The 22,116-nt window shown below is 47.6% G+C and overlaps 3 protein-coding genes across 4 annotated transcripts; 1 reads left to right on the top strand and 2 right to left on the bottom strand.

The window, feature by feature from the left end:
* The first annotated feature begins 263 nt into the window (after positions 1 to 263).
* LOC121599296 (ribonucleases P/MRP protein subunit POP1) lies at positions 264 to 3,147 on the top strand. Its single transcript, XM_041927003.1, has one exon. It carries the CDS (start codon positions 512 to 514, stop codon positions 2,996 to 2,998), a length of 2,487 nt encoding a protein of 828 aa, XP_041782937.1. The 5' UTR covers positions 264 to 511; the 3' UTR covers positions 2,999 to 3,147.
* Positions 3,148 to 3,183: 36 nt separating this feature from the next.
* Positions 3,184 to 6,970, bottom strand: LOC121599297 (acyl-protein thioesterase 1). The gene is made up of 5 exons (XM_041927004.1): positions 6,505 to 6,970; positions 6,252 to 6,283; positions 5,156 to 5,543; positions 4,931 to 5,086; positions 3,184 to 4,861 (listed from the first exon to the last, which is right to left on the bottom strand). The coding sequence occupies exons 1-5, from the start codon at positions 6,553 to 6,555 to the stop codon at positions 4,829 to 4,831; spliced, it is 660 nt and encodes a 219-aa protein (XP_041782938.1). The 5' UTR covers positions 6,556 to 6,970; the 3' UTR covers positions 3,184 to 4,828.
* A 368-nt stretch (positions 6,971 to 7,338) lies between these two features.
* LOC121599106 (F-box only protein 25) lies at positions 7,339 to 21,260 on the bottom strand. Of its 2 annotated transcripts, XR_006005636.1 has the most exons (7): positions 21,150 to 21,260; positions 18,489 to 19,504; positions 10,508 to 10,561; positions 10,008 to 10,434; positions 9,656 to 9,927; positions 8,819 to 9,588; positions 7,339 to 7,722 (listed from the first exon to the last, which is right to left on the bottom strand). XR_006005636.1 is itself a non-coding variant. In XM_041926632.1 (6 exons), the coding sequence occupies exons 2-6, from the start codon at positions 18,590 to 18,592 to the stop codon at positions 9,378 to 9,380; spliced, it is 1,068 nt and encodes a 355-aa protein (XP_041782566.1). In that variant the 5' UTR covers positions 18,593 to 19,504; positions 21,150 to 21,260; the 3' UTR covers positions 7,339 to 9,377. The 2 variants fall into 2 exon arrangements, 1 of the variants encoding a protein (XP_041782566.1); XM_041926632.1 differs by having other exon boundaries at positions 7,339 to 9,588.
* Positions 21,261 to 22,116: the final 856 nt, after the last annotated feature.

Genomic DNA, 22,116 nt, shown 5'->3' on the forward strand with positions numbered 1-22,116 from the left:
TACATTTATTTTAAAATTTTAAAGGTCGCCAAAAGAGTAGCCTAAAGAGTATAATTTGAAAATGCACTGACCACGTGCAATTTCAATTTGAGCAACAGATAGCGCAACAAAATGCGCCCAAATGTATGCAATTGGCCCACCACGGGAATACATCACCGTGGTAGGTTGCAATGAACACACTCAGTTAGTAAATTGAGCTGTTTTACGTTATTTTAAAATAATATAGAAAAATACAACAAACAAAAAATTTACTGAAAGCACCCATTTTTAAGCTAATTTGAATCAGACCTTGTTAGTACAAAAATATATATTTACACAAAAAACCATTTTCGTCATAATGACCACCAAAGCTCCCACTATCCGCCCACTGTTTGTTTACATCGCGCAAAACAACGTGCTACTGACAGTTTCGTGCTGCACTGCCGGCATTTTCCAGTCGTAAAGCGAACATTTTACCTCGCAGCAAGAAAATAAGCAGGAAAAAGGTAGTTCAAACATTCCCCCGCTCACCATGGCATCCGCCAACATGCAGTTCGATGCCGCCGTCGGCGGTACGGTGGAGCTGCCGCCCCGCGTGGACCAGCTAAAGTTTGCCGAGAGCCGCACGGAGGAGGTGTTCCAGATGCTGCTCACCATGAACAGCGGCTCGAACCAGCGGAAGCTGATGCACCAGTCCCTGCCGTGCCATATGCGCCGGCGGGCAATGTCGTACAACGTGCGACGGTTGCCGCGGCGGTTCCGCCAGGTGCATACGGCCCAGTTCAACAAGAGCGGCGTGTCGGAGAAGAAAAAGCGCCCGTCGCGCCGGTACCGCCGCAAGCCGACCAATCTGCTGAGGGAGTACGAGCGCCGGAAGCGCGCGTTCGTGTGGCTGGAGACGCACGTGTGGCATGCGAAGCGGTTCCACATGACATCGCGCTGGGGCTACAAGCTGCCGCTGGCACCGTGCAGCAAGGGCTACCGGTCGAGCTATCGGGCGAGCTCGAAGCACTGCCTGGTGCACGATCTATCGTACGAGGGGTGCGTGGAGGTGAGCGGCGAGGAGACCCGCCTGAAGGAAGGCTTCCGGCGGCTGTGCAGCGAGCGCGTAGGACTAACGCTGGCGGCCAAGGCGTACACGGCCGGCGATCGGGCTGGGTACGTGTGGCTGTACCGGGACGGGGCCTATCCGTACGGTTGCTTGGGCCGTGTGCGGTTCGTGTGGCGTGCCAGTGGAAGCACGAACCGGCAGGAAGACCGTCGCTCGGTTTGGATCTTTGCACATCCAACGTTTTACCGACAGGTGGTGGAACAGTTGGTGAAGGTTTTCCAGCTCAAAAATGCACTCCGCGACACGAACGACACCATCGAAGACATTACGAGAAACCCGGCCGATATTCGCTGCCCTCGCTATCGCTCCGAAGCGACGGGAGTGGAGGTGGTCGAGCTGAAGGACACACTCAATCGGTTTCATCTTGCAGGACCGCTTTCTCATGCAACAATTGTGAAAACGTTTAATCTGTATAAACCACCCGCGACACAGCCGCCCTCGACCGAAGCGCACCGGACGTGGTACCACGATTTCCTCGACAGCAAACCAAAGTACAGCAAAATCCTTGCGCAGCAGGCGAACTACTGGCAGGAGTTGAAGGGTGTGACCTCGCCGGGGGAACTGAGTCCGGGCGAGGTGATCGCGCTGCTCGTGCAGGATCCACGGCTTAACCGGCCGCTGAAGCGCTCCAAAGCACTGCCCCAGGTGCCGGTTCGGTACGACTTCTCGCAGTTCCAGCTGCAGGACCCGGCCGTACAGCCGCGCGCGATAAGAAGCTTCAGCCCGCTGTGGGACGAATCGATCCGCAACCGTGTCAGCGGCGAGATGAAGTCGACCCACGAGCTGAGCGTGATACGCAGCGTCGAAACGCTCGTCGCCGGCGAGCTCTGCCGCTCGGAAACGGCCCTCCAGCCGCTGCCCGTGCTGCTGCTGCAAAATCCCGGCTCGCAGGACGCCGCCTACAAGCGGCTCGGGTACGGTGCCGGCTGGGAGCTGATCGTGCCGGCGGGGTACGGGCTGGCCGTGTGGCACTCGCTCGTAATGTGGGGCGCCCGCCCCGTCGGCCAGTTGCAGCTGGACATGCTGGAGCTCGAGACGGGCATCGATCGGACCGGCGTGCCGGATACGGTGCTCGGGCAGGAGGAGGCAAGCCGCCGGCATGCCGAAGCGCTAAGCAAATACTTCCACCGCCCATCCAACAAGCGAGTCAACTACACGAAGCTAGCCATTGCCTCCCCCTTCCTCTGCCCCTGGACGCAGCTCGTGCAGGAGTGGAACAAAGCGTCCGACGGTCCACTGCCGTTCTTCGTGCTGCGGGATCAGGAAGCGCTGGCAAAGCTACGGCTCGCCCTCGAACGCAAATTCAACGTCCATTCGATCGGTCTACCGCCGGCCGCGCTCATCCCCGTGCTGCTGACGCTGAAAACACGCGGCAATCCGGGCGACAATGCGCTGATCTGCTTACCGCTGCGCACCGACTTCCGCACGAACAAGCAGAACCGGCTCGCGACCGTGCACGGTCCGGTGTACGTAGAACCGGCTCACCCGGACCCGCACGGCAAGGAGCGCACGGTGCTGCGCGCACAACACTTGAAAACGCTCAAGCGGCTGCGCAACCGGAGAGTGCGACAGAAACGGCGGCTACAGCGGGCCAACCCGGGTGTGCTGGCGCGCATCCCGCCGGCGAACAATCGGGCGCTGGTGGAGCAGCAGCTGAAGCGCATGGCCGACCTGTGGCTGCCCGCTACGCCGGCCACAGTGCGCCAGCAGTGCAGCCGGGAGTGTTTCGGGTACGTGACGCAGGCCGGCTTCAGCCTGTCGGAGGGTGGCGTCAACGGGATCGGCTACGTGACGGCGAGGGGCCTGGAGAAGCTGTTCAAGATCTGCACCAAGGGCACGGTGAAGGTGCTGGTAAGGGGGACACGCACCAGGGGGTACCGGTTTGCCACGATTCGGCTCGCTGGTTGAATGGGGGGAGGAAGGGATTAGTGCTAAAACGAACGAACGTGCCTAAATCGGATGATGTACCGGGGAAAACGAAAACGGTTAGAATAAAACGATCATTTGAATATCGCAACGGACGATTCGGGATTTCGAAGTTTTTGTTTTTGTTAACCTAAAATATATTATTAAATCTCTTGCAGTGTTTTTTGTTTGTTTGTTTTAGCACACCGGCTCCAGAATACATGTGTAGTTGTAGCTGAGTAGTACATACGGGATTACGCCGCCCTGTGGTAGCCTCTTTCGCATCCTCTCTTCTCCCTTGCATGGTGTTTCTTGTTTGCTTAGCTTATCGTCCGCTCGGTCTTGTCGGAACAGTCTGAAGCGGCACTAACTGGTGCGGCGATAGGAGAGAATTTGATTTCATATCCTCTCTTTCAGTCCCTTTCAGAGAAGGAGCGAATTTTAAATATTGGTGCTTAGTGTGGTTTCCGAACTGGAAAGATATCTGAAGCCGTTCAATTTCTTGGTTTTTAGGGCTTATCGGTTTCTTGCATGGCGCTCCACTTTTACAAAGAACATGTATTTGCTCATTGTCTTTATGTTGCTGTGATTGGTGATTATTTGTTTGCTCTCTCTCTGCTTTTGATTATCAATCAATCATCCTACCACGACGAGCCGGCCACAGTGTTGTGTGGTGCTAAAATCTGCTTTTATTGGATATTTAGGTAAGAAATAAAATAAGGAAAAGCAAACGAAAACTCTCAACTCTCGAAAGGAAAAGGGTTTGGACGAAATCTAGTTTGCAAGAAGAAACACTGTCTCACTAATACTAATCCGGCCGGTTCCAGGTTCTTCCTCCTCACTCACCGTAGCGTCCGTAGCGTTGACTAAAGGAAAATGAAAAGTTAACTTTTTCCATCGCTCTGTGTTGGTGGTTTGGAGAGACGCCAACGTGCTCTTGTATACGTTTGCCCTCCTTTCAAAGGATTTCAATACTTTGCGTCCTCTGCTAGTTGCATTCAATTACATTCCCTTTTTGTTGCTAGTCATCTAAAACCGCGAATGGCCAACGTCTACTCAAATGCTAGTTGTAGTAATATAGGTAGTCTCAACAATGCGAATCACTCTTCGTTCATTCGTCTCGCTCTTTACAATTTACCCTGTTTTTTTTTTTTTTGCTTCAATTGGGTCATTCTGGGGGACTTTTCTACCTTTTTAACGTCTCAAGCAAGAAGGGGTAAACGAACGTGTCAACGCTTCTGCCCCGGGTGCTACTTCAAAAATATTGCATGAAAAGGGCGCGTGTTTTAGCAAGTGGGTGTGTTTATGTGTTTTTTTAAACATTGACTCAGTTTCTGTATTGTGTTGCAGTCCACATGTCTAGGATAGTTTAACTTGCATCATTTGGCTTCGCATCGCTTATCAGCCTCCCTTCTTTCTTTTCGCGTTTTTGCTTTATGATTGCTTTCACTACGCACACGATTGCCCGTGGGAAGGACGCGCTGTGCGGAGGCGGCAGCCGTATTATTTTATATTGCATGCATACTACTACTGCTGCTGCTGCGAGTAATGCTTAGAATTCGTGCCAATTAGCTCCTTCCGAGATGGAATAAATTACAATTATTGTTTTACTTGATTAGTACTTTTCTGCCCCACCCCACGCCCATTCGTTTGCCAAAGATACTACCGGTCTCCACTCCATCTGCTAAGTAATAGTTTCTAACTCGCAAATATTATCACCCTCCCGCCTCTCTTTACGTACGGTTTTTTTTTTTTGTTTTCTGACGAATGTAAGCGAATTGCAGCATTTGGAGCGTTTAGTAGAGCCGCATCGGGGTGCCGGTTTGAGCCGCTTCACTGGCGAGGAACATGATCGTCGATGAATTTCTGCAAAGCAAAAACAATAAAAACAATCAGACGCTCTTCTGGCGGGATGAGTGAATTTGACCTTCCTACCTTCATGTCGCTCAATTCGGCATCGCAGGAACTGTGCCCCAGTCCCTGGTACGTTTGAAAGTGCGAGTTTTTCATGAACGACTTCAGCACACTGGACGATAATTGACCAAACTTGTAGAACACGATCGGATCACAGTCACCGTGGCACTGGAGGACCTGGCAGGTGGAATATTTTAACGCTAATGAAACGGGTTCAACGCATCCTTCCACCCCGCGCTCACTTACCGGCACCGTATCCGGGCACTTTCGCACGCTCGGGAAGCTTTTGTGCAGCGGCAGCCAGCAGGACAGGGCCATCACACCGGCCAGCGGTTCGGCGAACGTCAGGCCGGCGTACAGCGCGAGCGCACCGCCCTGCGAGAACCCGCCGAGCATGATCCGGTTCGACAAAATGCCCGCCTTCATCTCGCTCTGGATCAGCTCGTGCACGTACCGGGTCGCCTTCTTGATGCCCTCCTCGTCCTCCGGGTCGCTGATCGAGATGGACTTCAGGTCGAACCACGAGTTCAGCCGAAAGCCGCCGTTCATCGTTACCGGCATGTTCGGTGCGGTCGGGCAGATCACCTTCATGTCGGGCGTACGGAGCGCTCCCATCGATGTGGCCCATCCATGGCTGAAAGCAGGGACAGAATTGTTTCAGCAAACCGAAACACCAACACGGCCTTAAAAAGGTACATTCCCTTTTTACGGAACCGTGTCGATGACCCAGAGGTCATTTTTTCCCCATTTTCCGTTCGCTTTCCCACAAACACGAGGACGGTGTAGGCGATAGTCCACACGGCGCTTTCCCCCCCAAGCGCTGCTGATTAGAGTGACAATGAAATTACATAATTAAATCAATGTGTCCACATACATCGTCGTGGTCGTCGCGGCCTGTGCGAAGCCTTTTAGCGTGAGTGTGCTCTACACACACACACTCACTGAAGGACCCCCATACTCTCCCCGTTGGGTTGGGCTGAAGGTCACTCGGGCTCGAGGAAATGGACCGTCGAGAGTGTAAAAAATATGTGAAAAATAATTGGAGAGAAGAACGCAGGCCAAAAGGCGTTCATAATGCGCCCGTGGCGCGGCGTTCGGAGGATGGGAAGTAACGTTGGAAAATTGATTTTTCCTTTCCTTCACACCACGGCTATTACACCGTGCATTTTGCCGCACGTTTTAACACACACGCGTTTCCTCCGCTTCTGTGTGCCCCCGTCGGTGGACAATGCTCTCAGGCGTTGTTTGCTAATCGCTTGTGGGGTAATTTTATTTTTCCCATAGGCACTCGTTCACCCCGGGTTCTACCATCCCTCCCGTCAGTAGTACAAGGTACACCTACCCGGTATCGCCAAGGCCATGAAGGAAGATTAGCTGCAACATAGAAATACAAAGAGAGAGAGAGAGAGGGTTAGAGAAAGGGAAGAAGAAAAAGGGTGCGATAAGAAGCAGGTTCATCAAAACATCGATCGTGGGTAGGGGAGGCATATGTGTTTTGCATGTTGCAGCAGTTTGCTGTGTTTTTTTTTCTTCCACACGGAAGGGAGTGCTGATCCGTGATTAGGCTGTGACAAACCCTCCCACCCCCAACTTACCGTCGAGGTATGCTTCGCGACCGATGGAATGATAACGGGTGCAGCAGCCATTCCGGTGAGGATGCTAGAACGATTTGTTTCGGAACTTGTTCGAATCCTCGAGCACTTTGGATGCTGACGTCGCGCACGGACACTCGGATGCCGGAACACGGGGTTTTGCCTTCCCGAGGGTGTGTGTTTTTCTCGACACGCAAACTTTCACCTTTCACGTTTGGCACGCGGAAAAACTTCACACTCACCACACACGCACAGACGGGGGTTTTTCAACTCGCGGGATGCGATGCTGTGAAGAATGACTTTTTCCCTGCAAGACGCACTTGGCTGTGCTCTCGCTCGCTCGCTCTCACTTTTGACCGAACGGCGGCTTTTGCTCTGGCTTTTCCGCGAGTTTGGCTTTCCCAAAGTTTTCCCGAACCACCCGACCGGAGTTGACGCACGAATCCGAGTTTACCGATTTGTTGGAAACAAACGGGATGACAGCTCGGTAGGCACAGTGGAATCGCCCCATCGATGGTGTGGACATTTTGATGACAGTCTAATCAGCGATAAATTTCAAAAAACAAGCTTAATTTGTGAAAAAAAAAGTTTTTTGACAATTTTATGCTAAAACCATTACATTTAAGAAAGAAAAACCGGAAAATCTCATCATATAATCAATTTAAGTCATTCTTTTTCAAGCTGAGCGTACGTTAAGTGACCCTCTACTGTAGCCGTTTGAAATAGCTGTTAAAGAAAATTGGAAGCATACAGCAATACAGCGCTATTTTAGCAAAAATGATATAAAAAACCCCCAAATTTAATACTTTTCGGAACCCATCAAGTAAAAAAGCAACGTTTTTAATATCGTAATAGATTTACTTAAAATTCTTCACTTGTCTGTAGTGATATTTTGCTTCCATTACTTGAGTAAGTTACGTCCTACTTAGCTTTCCCTCGGCGCATCGCTCATCGCCAGCCAGTACGTTCCAGTTAAGCTTTTCTTTGCTTCCATCAGCTCAACTCCATCCCTGTCCTATATACGACGCTCGGCGCGGGACTTTTACCCATCCCGCCAGAGCTGCTGCTACATGGAATTCTACTAAGCGTGTTTTGTGTCGATTTGCTTCCATTGAACGAGAAATGAAGGGAATCTATAATTCCAACGATGCATACACTATCAAACACGGACACAGCGGAACACTGAATCTGGTGAGGGGGGGGGGGGAATCCGTCCTCGAACTGTCGAAGAAGAGAATTGAAATAATTGTTTATACTATCAGTGAAATCAAACGATATTTATGCTTATTCTACGAGATATGATATCGGATTTGAGGATGCTGCTCCTTCCCGCCGTCCACCAGTATTGCGCATCGCATGTAAAATAGTTGAACGAGTCAGGAACGGGAAATTAAATTAGCTATCGATACGGTACGCCATCGAGTGCTTCTTCACAGCAGTAGCATCTACTTCGAGTACGTTCGATGTGTACGCTAAGCTAACCGCGTTCGAAAGAGTCCGCACAAAACGTCCCAAAAAGCTAGGTTCGTTCATCTCTGTACATAAAATTGAATGCAATGTTGCAATGCTAAAAAACTAACATTCACTTTATGAAAAATGTTTCCTATTTCTGCCATCTCTCCGATTGCCTTTTCCGATCTCTATCCTCTCGCCATCCGCATGCATCGCTTTTCACATATCACATAATTGCTACATACTCATCTGTCTTCTGACTGCTCAACAATTTCATCTTTACACACAACCTCGCCTTCAAACTTCAAACCATCCCTTTCCATTCTCTAGTTTTCCTTCTTTCGGTCACCTTTTGTGTTAATATCATCGAATCAAGATCATTATTACTACGCACGAAACGGGCGAACACTGTTTGAACAACCAAGTCTAACCAACTACTTTCACTTATCACAATTAGATAGAGAAAAACTGCGTCCGTTCTGACTAAACACGTGAAGAAATTGCAATAGCTCCGATCGATCACATTTGTAGAGTAGTGGTGATACGGGTTAAAGGAGTAACTTGCTATACAAAATTCATATTCCTATATTACGTATGCTACAACACCATTACTATCGGTAAGAAAGTGAATGGTTGTTTGAAAAAAAAAACGGGCTCAAGAATTTCCTGTACGAACCGTATTGTCCGATGTCGTGTGTGTGTGTGTGTGGGATTTTGGTAAACCACACGGTCGCCGCTGATTATTACAACACATGCCGGTACATTAGGTAAATAGTTTGTAGCACATTCCTGTCCACATGCAACGGATTAAATATGGATTTGCTGGCTCTTTTGAAAATAGTTCTTTTTAAACGGTAAAACTTACACGCCGGCGCCTTATCTTCCCAAAATATGTGTCTCTGTGTTGGGTTACTCTTTTATGAATATATATAAAGTTGTGTTTTCTTGTTTTCGATCGTTTCTAAGCTTTTCTTCTCCCTATAACAGTGCCGGCTCCTGTGGGTCGGTTGTGTTTGGCGCTTTAAAACCCCTCTGTCAGTTCTTTTTCGTGTGTGGTTAACCGGGATTTGACAAGATGTAGTCATGTATCACTAACGTCTCACTCTCTCTCTCTCTCTCCATGGGGATGTCGCCACGTTTGAACACAAGAATTACGCACACTGCTCGGCTTGTCTTGTTGGTTCTCTGTTTAGTTTAGAAAAATATAATATATATGTAGTTGAGTGAAGATAGAGTGGCTGTGGCTGTTCGGTATCGATCCTTTTCGTGTCCTTTGTTGGCGTCCGCGCACCAGATTCTTCAAACGTTCTGCTATCGCCCGTGATCATTGCCAGCAATGGAAGTACAACAACAGCGCATGGTTTCTCTTTTCCTACGCATTTGCTCTGCTGGTTCGGTTAAGAGAGGCTCTGCTCCTCACTCGCTTACAGCGAAAAGTATTGCAGAAACTTTGCCGGCGGCACGGGCTGTGTTTCGTTGCTGTTGCTGTTGCCCGCCTCCTGGACGCGCTGCCGAAAGTCGGGACACTGGTCGACGATGCACGGATGGCCCGCGGAAGGCCAGAACAGGCAGCGACACAGCCGACAGAACGCTAGAATTTCCGCATACTGAAGCTCCTCCCGCACACCGTACATCCTGCAAGGGGTAGAAGAGCGCATTAAGACAATGCTACCGTTAACGCGCACCACCAAGCGCCACTCACTTGCGCAAGGCGTGGTAGATCGCCTGCCAGTTGCGGTGCCGCTCCTTCGTATCCTGCAGACACATCTTCTCCAGCACCACATCGATCTGCTGCTTGGTGAAGTGGTAGTGGGACAGCTCGCGCCACACCCGCTGCTCGGAGATGAGGGCGGCCATCAGCGACCAGGCGGAGGCCGACGCTTCCAGATCCTTGTAGTCGGTGATTCGGAGTATGATCTCGCGCACACACTCCTCGGGCAGGTCGTGTAGTTTTGGACGAATGTTTGGACCGGGCTGGAAGGGCGAACCGCGAAAAGAGAACCGTTTAGCGTGCCCTATTACACACCCCTTTCCCAACCCAGCATCCTCCATACCTCCTTAATTTCAATCTGACTAGCTATATCCTGTATGCGCTGGATGGTTTGCACGTGCTCGGCCCACAGGCTCTGGCTGCCGAGCGGTTTGCCCCAGCACTTTTGGTTCTCCTGGTTCAGCAGCGCGCGCAGCTGCTGCACCAGCCCCCGCAGCACGTTAATGTTCTGCTGCGAGTCGCTCACGTACGTCGCCACCTCCTCCAGCATCTGGAGCAGCAGCCGCTGGGCACCGCCCGGAAGGCTGGTGATGCCCTTGCCGGACACGAGCAGCCGGAGCAGCGCACAGACGTAGTTAAACCGACGGCCGTCCCGTACCGAGCTGCGGAAATCGAGCCGCCGGACCGCCTCCCCGAGCCCGTTGAAGCCGGCAATCTCCCGGGTGCACTTCAGCGTGATGTGACAGTGTGGCGGTACTACTTCGTTGTCGCTAAAATGAGGGAACAATGTAAATGGTTAATTAAAGTTTGATATTTTGTAACTGCTAAACGGTCCACACTTACCCATTCTCAGTGTCGTTCTCGGTGTCACTGGTGCTGCTGCATTCCGAAATGCATCTGAAAAGTAGAGAGAGAGAGAAACAAAATGATGAAACAATCCTTCATTTAAATTGTATCACAAAAGTGCATCGCACAATTCATTACAAGCTACAGCACAACAACATCATCGATTAGTTTCACAATTCAACAATTCATCCAACGGAGTTGTGGTCAACGTATTGTGCCGGGTGGCTCTCGAACGAACAAGCTTCCAGAAAACAATGGATTGCCACAACAGAACTCACCCCATTCGGGAGGGAGGAGGTGTTCCTGTGCGGGGGTGGGGTGGATTCGCACGGAACATTGCCATTGATATCGCCGATGCGTAACGGAGGCGCATCGATTTTACACGCCTGTCTACCGGTCATCCACATCCAATCGAACGCTTTGGGCGCCACGCTACAGAGAGAGACGCAACAGTTTGCGCGAGCCACTGTATGCATGGTTGCTACGATTTGCCACGCTCTTATCACGAGAGCGTTACGGATGCGTATATTTACAGTCTTCTCCGTGTTCATCGCCAGGTTCACCTACCTTTGGCTGGAGGAGGATAGCTTTGCATCATCATCACCAACGCGAAAGGAAAGGAAAAGTGGAAGGAAAATATTTTTCTTTTTATATTTTTTCGAGCACATCGACACGATTGGATGATGTATGTGCTGGGCGGAAAAGATATCGCTGCACTCAAATTGCACGTTCACAAGTGATAGGTGATAATGAAATGGAAATTCAATCACTATCCTTCGTCGGCTGCTGGTGAAGAGCTTTCTTTTTGCTTCTTTTTTTCTACACTGCCAGCAAGCAAGTAAGGGTAATATTAATAGCAATTGAACGAAATGGAATACAGATACTACAGCGGTTGTGATAATATTATTGCTATTTTAAAGCTTTACTTAGCATTCTTGACGTAGTGAACGAGTGCTGGCCTATACAGGCTTTCGAGACTTTCATAAAACTATATAAACTCAAACTATTAAAAGCTCAAACTATTAACTCAAACTATATAAACTCAACTATATAAACTTATATTTTAAAAGCCTTTTTCAGCAACAAAATAACAATAAAAGATCGTACCAAGTCCGCGAGTTACCTAAGCAAATGATGATGAATACAGAAATCGGTCCTCACCCTTCCAGCGCCCTTCCTATCTTCCTGTGCAGATGCTCCCATAAACACCATATAATCACACACCTGGTTTTGTTGATCTACCACTATTTAGACTGCAACAAACTTGTATCGCTTGTTGTAAAGCCTTCATCATCATCATCCCCTCTCCATCTCATCGGCTTAAGATTTTCCTTATCCACAAAGAGCCTTGTAGCCACAAAGAAACATCACCGTTCGAGTCTCCATCCATCCATCGCTATGATGTCACGTCTTGCACGGTGTGGTGGAAAGTGAAATCCACCACGGGAGCAATTAAGTCCGCCCCGAAAGAAAGTAACAACCGGCCCAGAAAGGCCCCAACCCTAACTCTCGGATGTGAGGGTAATTTGTTTTTCCCCGATCTGTTTTTTTTTTTTTCTTCTTTTCTTTTTGTTATTGTGGTTGATGCTGCTGCTGGCGGGTTTTTATTTGTGTAAAGCCTTCTTGCTGATGCGTTAAGCCACCCTGAGGGGTTGAGGCTTATGGTGGTGGTGGTGGTGGTGGTAGCAGGCGTGTAACGTTAATCGCCGACCGAAATGGAGGTGGCGTCCGTCGATCACTTCGAACAAAAGTAAAAGCGTATCAAAATTACGCGTACAGATGAAGTGGTGTAAAGAAACGTTAATCGGAGCGAGTTGGAAGAAGATGAAATGCCACTTTTTTAAGGGTTTGCTTTTACTACTCGCTTAGTTGTAACTTCTCCACAGTACTTTTTGTCAGGGCTGATGATTTAACCTTCCTATTTCCGATTCTGTTGAACAGAACTGTTGACCTACTTTTATTTGACCCATATCCGGGCTCACCACGGGTTCCCTTCTAGGAGTAGTTGGGTAACGGACCACTTTACAGATATGGTGCGGCGTGTTGCCAAAATGTTCGCTATCGATATTTTGCCAAGAATTTAGTGCTGAGAGAGAAAGAGGAAAGGTACGGTATCGAGCATTTGGAGAAAGCGTGACGTTCTATAAATGCGATCCAGTGCGAACCTTGACAACTCGAAGGTCTGTAAATAAACTATCGATTACGATGTGTACCGCACATTTACTCCAATAACTCAGATCTAACTCCTCTCACGGCTTGGAATCAATTGTCAAATCATATTTCCACAACAATTTTCCTTGAACGACACGTGTTCTATGATGAACATGCCCTAACTCACTTAGTCTTATCGAACCACTGTTTTCATCTTTATCTCTTGAAGCTGGCTAACTTATCTTTAATGCAACGCGGCTTCGTTTAAAATTGATCGAGGCTTGGTGAAGAATTTATCCCCAGAATCACGTACCTTTCCATCGGGAAGGTTATATAGTGCCTGACCATTGCAAGGTTCTTGGCACACACCACCGAACCACCACCCATCGGTTGCAGGCAACGGAGAAAAAACTAACACCACACAAGTGTAAGAAGTTGGTCACGAAAATGACGACGACGCGCATCAAAGTCGGAATAGTGTTCATTGCGCTGTATCTACTGCAGCGATGTGGTGCGACTAACGTGACAACGACGACTATGGTGACGAAGAACGAAGAAGCTGTAACTTCAAGCTCCACGGATCAAACCGTTTCACCTACTGTTGAGAGTGCAAAAGGGCCAAGTGATGGTAGTGACAAACAACAGGCGTCTACTAGTGGAATAGAACCCGTGGAATATGTAGCAAATGCTTCCCCAACAACAGCGAAACAATCAATTACGGAAGATGTATCAACCATTCCCCCAAATGTGACTTCTACCGAAGTTCCATCGAGTCCGTTTCCGGTTCAGAATGAAACTAACGCACAAGAAGAATCAACGGACGAGCTAATCGCTTCCTCAAAGGTGAATTCCTCCGACTCTAATGGTGAACAAATTAGTGAAACTGACGTTGTGGCCGATGCTCCCGGTTCAATTGCAGAGGAGCAGCAGCCCGAGGAGACACTCAATCCGAACCGAACGGAAACGCAACAGGCGACAGCGGATGCGGATGAAAGCGCAACGGAAACTGCGGCCACACAACAGGAGAGCTTAACAAATTACGGTGTGCAATTAGGTGATGCAGATGTGCTTAATATTGATGAAGGTAGTCCTGAAACGAATGCAAACAATAGTGAAAATAATTCCGTACAGAACGTATCGTCAGCGTCGATTGTTAATTCTACTGATTCTGCTATCAATGGTACAGATTCGAATGTGTTGGGCTTTGATGAAGTTGAACTACTAGCGGAAGATATGACAGAGCAAGATTTTGAAAACGAAAGCAATCCAAATCCATTGGATGATGGAGAAACTAATTTGAATGCTACAGAAAAGGAAGCTGACCGGCCGGTTAAACAGGAGAGCGAATTAACATCTTCCTCAGACGATAAAGTCAATGCAACTGACGATGTAACTAATTCATCAAGTTCAGCTGTTACAAATAGTGAAGGAGAAGTTCGCGACAGTAATGATGGCGATTTTGGAAGGAATGAAAGTACCTCCAACACACCTGATAAACCGGAGAATCTGATTCCGGAATCTTCAAACTTTGGCACAAGTTATGATGAAGTAGCCCTGTTAGCTGACGATATGAATCCTGCTGATGTAAATGATACCACAACAACAACCGAAAATCCGGACACAACTAGCGAAATACCCAAATCAACATCTACACCGAGTGAACCACAGCCCTCCGAAGATGTCGTAAAAGCAGCTGCAATTGAAGGTAATTCAAAAACAGCTCCGAGTATGGAATCATTTATGCAAAAGATTGCAGAACCATTCCAGAATCTTAACCTAACTGACTTTGATGCATCCAATGGATCATCCTTATACAACTATTTTGCTAATAAAAGCCAACAGCACGTACAGAAACAACAAAACGATAACGCTACAGAAGATATCGAACAGAGTGCTGTTGCAGGAGAAAATAATTCTACTACAGAAATGTCCCAATCAAGTGACGAATTTTATGAGGTACATTTACTAGCTGATGATATCGTATTGGATGAGATCGAAAAAGAGAATGAGACCATTGCATCCTATTCATCTGACGATGATAAAGTTTTAGAGAAAGGAAAAGCTGGTGAAAATGAAGATGAAGCAGAAATTTCAGAACCAGCTGATGGATTTGAAAAGGATAAATTGCCAGCAATTGATGATGTACAAGAAAAGGAAAATGGAACTATTTCCAATTCTTCAGATGATCCTGCTTTACGCAGTAGTTTGCATACAGATGATAGTATGAAGCAATCGGACCAACTTCCTCAGGATAACTTGACGAATCCAGAACAAGATCCTTCAAACAGTGTAGCAGTGGAAGAAGCTCTTACAGGTGACACGGTTATTCCCAATAACAATGAAGAGATGAATGTTGTTCGAGATGAATCACCCGCCGTAAATGAAACAACACAAGATGATTTATCGCAACAAGGTAACAATGACAGCTTCCTGCCACCTCAAACAGAAATGGCTAAGGATACAAACATCTTAACCAATGGACGACAATGGTCGAAGAAAATGTTTACAGTTCTTCCGGGAAGCACCCTACAAATCTTATTGATTCCTGCAGCAAAAGGCGTAACTGCCGAAGAATATCCTTCTCCTACTAGTCCGCAGCCGGAACGTGGGGATAGTGAGCATAAGGAGAGCGATACGGAATTGCAAGAGGACCCTTTTAACGATTATCAACCGGAACAGACATTCATTCAACTGCTAGCCGATGACTTTGTGTTTGATGAGGCTCCCAAAGATGATGCTTATTTCCCAAGCCAAACCACCGATCTCTACGAGGAACCAGCTCAAGACAACCATCCAACGGAAGATACCAATTGGGAACATTCCTCTAGAGATTCCATTTTAACTACTACCACCTTCAAGCCTTACTTCATCCCAGAAGATGACGAACCGAAACCCCCAAGATGTCCATTTTCACCCAAAGCATTGGTCACAAGCGACCCGAGCAAGGAACATGCTCGTACAGACGACCGACATCCCGAGACCTATTTCATGCAAGAGCCGTACTTCTACGGACTGGATCCATTCTGTCTAACGCGCCACCACGTGTTCATACCTGCCCTGCCTCTCATGCTGCCCCAGTGGTGCTTCGTGCCGGACACGCCGGACTTTCTCTGTCCGCGCTACGATCTGGGCTTTCACATTGCCTTCCCGCACGAAACGCATCGCGACATGTACTACCGCTGTACCTATGGGCAGGCCGAGCTACGCAAGTGTCCTAACCTGCACGTCTGGGATGATGAGCGAAAGATCTGCACATTGGTGATGGATTTCAGCCTCTACAGCCAGATGGAGCACCAGCCACGCCACAGTCTGTACGATCCGCAGGCAGCACAGTATCACTGTCAGCAGTGTCGGCGTAACTTCCTGCTGCCACAGGACGTGGATCCGAGCGCACAGTGTTCCGATCGAATGCTGTTGGCGTGCAACACGGACGGAACGCTGACGGTGTACGAATGTCCCGGGTTTTATCATCACGATCGTCAAATTCAGCTCCGTTGGTATGCCGACTTGGAACGGTGCGATTACCCAGCGGATGGCGAAGGTCCGTGGCAGCGTCGTTGAACGGTCGTTAAGTTTTGCAGGTAGTAAGCCCGAGACACACGATAAATCACAAAAATATAGCCAAAATTACACGCACCTTATGAAATACAAGCATTTATGGCGAGCACTTTCAATAAAATGTTCCTCCAGGATGAAACCATATCATTTGTGTACTTATGTGGGACTGTTAATCGTTTGGGAGCTCGTATTGTAGCAAAACACTTCACAGAGCGATCATTGGAGTCGTCTGTTCAAAATCATAACCTTTACTGTTTCAGTTCTGCGAGTTCTGCGAGTTGTCTTTGTAAAGTGCGTCATCAAGCTTTTGCTGGGTCATGTAATAAATGTCACTAAAAGGGCGGAAAACTCATTCGGGAAGGGTGATGCACCAGCTGTGCGTGACAGTCAGCCCACTGTCCTTGCATGTGTGAAGTTAATTCGATAATTTTTGGACATTCAAATAGCGTACCAATCAGATTATCTCTCATGTATCTCAACTTTTCGATGCACCCTATCCAACATCTGACGAAGCCCGTTTGCATTACAATGCCAGCGGGGGCTCGTACACAAAAATCGATTAGTAACGCTCTCCCTCCTAGGAGCTGTTTTCTTTCCCCGAACAGAGATTCTCTGTGCCTTTCGCTCACGGAATCATTTTAGTGCGAGGTTTGTTTACTTTTGCAGCTGACTTTGCGTTTGCGTTAAAAGACAAAACCTTCGGAGACGCAAACATTCTCTTTCTCTCGCTCGTGTTATCCCTCTCTTTTATCCGCAATTTGTGCTCGCGAGATGGGTTTCTCTGCGTGTGCTAGAAGAAGCGCGTAAAGAGAAACACGATTTGCTAACCTTTCCCCGTAGCAAAAGAACGACGGCCGTTCATTAAACTCAGCTGACTGACTGTTGGTTGGCGTCAACGTTTCTTCATCCAATTGATGATGGGGAGGCGGGCGGCATTGTTGTTGCTGTTGTGTGGCTACACGCTTGTGTATTAGTAAGGTAGCTGCTCTAAAAGCGAGCAACAAAGAGAGCGCCACAGAGAAAACACAAAGTGCAATGGATTTGCACCGCACTGGAATGAAAAACACACACGTTGGAGGAGATATTATCTCCGTTCAGAACCACCTTCTTCGGTATATTGCTTTATGGAGAATTTTTCAATCGACCTACCACCTGCGGTCATAATATACCAGATAAAGTCCCCGCGCATCCTTGTCCTTGCAAGCACGATGGACGATAAAACTACCGAGATTGGAATTGAACTACGCGTTCCACTGGTTACAGAACATGGAGCATGCGTCTACAGATAAGACCAACCGACCGCTGCTTCACGCAAGCGGATACAGTTAGGTTTGCTTCAAATTATTGGTGCAGCAAGAAGCCATTATTGTATCTTTCACAACAAAACTAAATGATGTCGGAACGATTTAAAAGTAAGTTTGTTTGCTTTTTCAATTGCGCATTCAACAATTACCTAATGGCACAATGAATTGAAATTTGAGTCGCAAATTGTTGTTTGATGTGCCAATTTCATCAATTAAAAACGTTTATCAGACACAATGCGACCGATAATATTGTCTGACGGTATCTTATCACATCGAAAACAGTTGAGAACAAAAAGTAATGAATCAATAAGCTACTACCAAATGTTATTGCGCGGGTTGTTGCCTTATTTTCGAATGAAACAGAAGATAAAAATCATATCATCCCCTTCGTCACACAAACAACCTATCCGACAGCTCATACACAAAAAAAGCGTGTAAACAAGTGATACAGTCAAAAAAGTGGTAGCTATCTTTACAGTATTGCAATAAATCAGATTTTTGTACATCTTGCCGTGGCGTATTGGTTGGGTACACGTTTTCGCACCACCGTTTTATTCGACTTGGTTGCTTTTGTTTCGGTGCTCGAAACCACTTCTTCCACCCACTCGGCGCGATGAGTCATTAAAGTTAATTGGATAACGACCAGCCAAGACACTAATTATGACGCGCCGTGGCGTCGACTAAGAGCATCGACGGCAGGCATGACGAAACTTTACCTCGATTGCACCACCGTCTGGGTTCAGTTATTATTTCAATATAAAAATTGTTTTCAAAACATTGTCTCGTCTGGTGTCGAGAGAACGAGGAAAAAAACGGCTCCATATAAACCTTCCATGACGGAAAGCAACGGCTTAACCGCACACCATTATGTAATGGCAGTAGACACTGACTGGTAGAGGACGCTACAAAAAAAACCACAGTAACCGATACTTATTACTAACAGCTTATGCTTCTAGAGAGCTTACCGTTTCCGCTTGACACACTCCAGCACCTTCAGCTTCTCCCAGCCCTCGTCCGTCTTCACCCAGGAGTCTCCCGGCGAGCGCCAATCCTTGGAAATGAACGGCATCCTTTCGCGTGGTTTCTCTGGAGCACCTTTCACAAGCGACTTATGGAAAACTGCACTGCGCACAACACGCGTACCTACTAATCTCACTGGCCAGATAAGCTTTGCCACCGACACGGAGAAATGGAAACGAATCCGCCTAGCTCGTTCTTCTTGGACGGTAGCTAGCAACGGAAGTGGAAAATTTTCTTCACCGCCTGCTTTAAGCCACTACAGAGCAAAATGTCTTCCCAGAAGACACAAACCGCGCGCGCTATTTCGTGGTGTGGCAAACCCTACGCGGATGACATTAAACGTTTTCTTTTTTTTTCTTTTTGCAACCCCAGTGTACCCGCCCGCTAGTAGGCCACGGAAAACAAGGAAAACACTCAACACAGACACAAACACACCGGCACTGCTGTTAATGATGCTGCAAACGTTACTTTCTCTATGCAGCCGCTACGCGGTGGATGCAATTCCCTCCAGCTTCTCCGCGTGTATCTGAAAATCTGGCAATTTGCAACGGTTTTCACTCGCGGCAGTATAATTCACTTCCTTCTTGACCGGTGGGGCACGACCTCACCGCGAGAGTGGCGGGCAGGAAAGGCAGTTTTTCGTGTCAACAAGCGCGCAATGGCCTGCACACCAGAAGCTTTCGCTTTTTCGCGTGCGCTGTTGCATGTGTAATATACGTTGCTAGCGAGGCCGCTTGTTTTACTTTACACTGACCCCGTAGTGTGCTGTTTGAATGTGCAGTTTCCTTAACGCTGGTGCATTCGCAGCTGGTTTGGTTCGGTTTGATGCACCCCTGTGATCGAGACTCGAATGACCCGCTCTCTGTGCTTTGTGTGCGGTTTTTAAGGAACTTTCATCATATTACATACTCACACACACACACACTTTGCAAAGCAGCATCAGCAATGGGCCAGCCGAATTCTGTTTGGAAAAAATAGAAGAAAGGCATGAAAAATATGTTTAAAAAAAATTGGAAATAAGTAGAACACGATTCACCACATTCCCGTACATTCCTGCGGATCGCTTGCAGAAGTTTATGTAATTATAGAGCGAGCATAAAACGGCAAACACCGTTCAAATGTCAGCCAATGACTTTAGCCGTGCCTATTTTAGAAACTTTCATCCAGTTTCGTTTCCTTTCGTGCCTTTTTCCCTCCTCCTCTGAATTGCATTCAAAAGTGCATTCCCTCGTTCTCTTTCTCCCAATCCCTTTTTCTCCCCGCACTCTCTCTGTACAAATCTGTGCTGGCGGTGTCGTTTACCTTTTTCCCCATTCGTGTGCGTACAGATGCGCTTTTTTGAATTGTAATCTATTTTGGAGCCGCAACGGCAACTCCGCGCGTGAGTCACTTTGCGTGGCTTTTCCTGCCCACTTTTTTCCCTGATCGTTCGCCGGCATCGGTTCTATTCTTGGCATCGTTTCTCACACATAGAGGAATGGCTTGAGCAAACCAGAGGAAGAAGCATTAATGCCAGTGCTGCGTCTCGAGTGCACTTGCGTGCATCTTCTTCACGCGCGCGATGCATCTCTTGTAACAGCGTACGACGGAGGGTACGCAGCACGGGAAAGAATAGGGGAGAGCCTCAGTTTACCGTTAACGATGACGGTTTTAGCGCACACTAACCCCCACGCCCCTTTTGCCCCAGGAGCACTATTATGCACGTGCACACACATTGCGCCATTGAAGTGCATATGCGCGTACACAAGGGGGGAAGAAGAGAGCGAGAGCAATAAAACAACGACGGGGAGAACGACTCCAAAACACACACCTATACACACGCACACAAACACGCGTGCGTGCGTGTGTGCCTGCTAAAAACCTGTCACAACACGCGCGAGTGTTTTTCTTTGTTACGATTTTTCCACCATCCAAGTGTGCCTCTGTGTGTGAATGCTTGTTGGTGCGTATTCTCGCTACGCGTGTACGCAATTGATTTGTTTAGTAAACAGACACAACGATGGCATTGTGGTGGCAGTTTTATGTTTTTCATGTCCAATTTCTAAATGTTGGTGATCGACGAAAAAAAAAGACAAACTTTGCACAAATCCACAACCACAATCCATCCTCCCTTTCCTTCCTCTTCTCTCCTCCATCACTCAGGACACGTAATGGCGACGTTGCGAGACGGTGGTGGTGGTGGCGTTGGTGATCCAAAATAAATCGTAATGCTGCTATTAGTGCTCCCCGTGGAAAAAGCGATTTGCGTCGTCGTTTCAATCGGATTTAGATGCTTCTTTTTTGTTTTACTGTTGCTGATGGCGCTGCTCTACGGCTGTACCGTGTGTGTGTGTGTGTCTGTGTACGTGTGTCACAAGTTCAATAGTACGCGACGCGAGCAGGAAGAAAATTGCGATGCTTGACGAACACTTCACCCCATACAAACGGGCGTTCAAACAAACAAACGAACAAAAAACCTTTCACTATTTGAGAAGCGGGGGTTTGATTCTGATTCGTTTCTCCCCACACACACGATTCTTTGCAATCAAAACCACCCAAAATGAAGCACTTTCGTCACACTACACAGCACACTTTTCTAGCAAAACTCAAGTCCACTATTTTCTTACCCGAAATGCGTTAATTGAAGTGGAGTTTCGCGGACATTCGCCTACGGTACGGTTCCGATGCGTCCAAGAGGAGCTGTGTACGTTTTCTGGTCCTCTCTGTCGTCAGCGCACGGGCTTCGACCGAGCTCTGTGTACGACGGGGTCTCCCCTCTCTCGCTCTTTTTCTAAGCAAACTCGTTGTTGTTGTCTCTCGCTCTCTTTCTCGCTCTAACGTGTTCACTGAGTCAATGCCTTCATTCTTCGTCCAGCTCTGATGGTCTATTTCTTTTGCATAGTTGTTTTCGACTACTATTTAATTTTCCAGTAGTTTCTTACATTGAAAACCTACACCAAAACCTTTGTAGCATAGGCCCATCAAAACTGTTTAAAAAATTGCACAATTTAAATTGCGCTACACTGCACAATAGCGACTTCCAGAGAGAAAAAGAGCGGAAGAAAGAAAGAGAGAGAGAGACTACCAGCGAGAGAAAACACACATGCAGGTAAGTTTGTTGTTCCTCTTGCACCAACACACGCGTTTGCTGAACCAGGAAATAGATAAAATTCTTTTTTTCCCATTCTAAACCATGTATTTTCTTCACCAAAAGATTCTGCTGGGTTAGTTTGTCCTTTTAATTAGAAATTTGGTGTATTAAAATAACTGCCAATGAGCTAAGCTTCTATTTCTTACCGTCAATGTGCTCCTCGCGTTAGCAATATGGAAAACAAAACAAAATCAGCTGTAGCCAATGTGAAAGAGAGCTGATCGTGTGGTAGTGTGCGTGCAGTCGCCATTGGAGCTGTGTTTGGGATAGACAGTGACCGTCGAAATATGTTACACCATGTAAGATTTACTGCAAATTTTAAATATACAACAGAAATTGATTCTACTTTTAATTTGCATTTATGCTGCAATTTGCAATGATTTATGCTGAGAAATATGCTTGAATAATATTCTTTTTTATAACACCACAAAACAGCACACCAT

Source organism: Anopheles merus, chromosome 3L, assembly GCF_017562075.2.
Source record: "Anopheles merus strain MAF chromosome 3L, AmerM5.1, whole genome shotgun sequence".
Classification (NCBI taxonomy): Eukaryota; Metazoa; Arthropoda; class Insecta; order Diptera; family Culicidae; genus Anopheles; species Anopheles merus.

What these genes read in the sequence shown, in the direction of transcription:
- LOC121599296 (XM_041927003.1), top strand. Translation starts at nt 512, where the DNA reads ATGGCATCCGCCAACATGCAGTTCGATGCCGCCGTCGGCGGTACGGTG.
- LOC121599106 (XM_041926632.1), bottom strand. Translation starts at nt 18,592, where the DNA reads ATGCCGTTCATTTCCAAGGATTGGCGCTCGCCGGGAGACTCCTGGGTG. An exon ending in GAGAACGACACTGAGAATGG is followed by an intron (nt 10,435 to 10,507) that starts GTAAGTGTGGAC and finishes CCCTCATTTTAG; the next exon opens with CGACAACGAAGTAGTACCGC. An exon ending in ATCTACCACGCCTTGCGCAA is followed by an intron (nt 9,589 to 9,655) that starts GTGAGTGGCGCT and finishes TACCCCTTGCAG; the next exon opens with GATGTACGGTGTGCGGGAGG.
- LOC121599297 (XM_041927004.1), bottom strand. Translation starts at nt 6,555, where the DNA reads ATGGCTGCTGCACCCGTTATCATTCCATCGGTCGCGAAGCATACCTCG. An exon ending in TCGCGAAGCATACCTCGACG is followed by an intron (nt 6,284 to 6,504) that starts GTAAGTTGGGGG and finishes TCTATGTTGCAG; the next exon opens with CTAATCTTCCTTCATGGCCT. An exon ending in CATGGCCTTGGCGATACCGG is followed by an intron (nt 5,544 to 6,251) that starts GTAGGTGTACCT and finishes CCCTGCTTTCAG; the next exon opens with CCATGGATGGGCCACATCGA.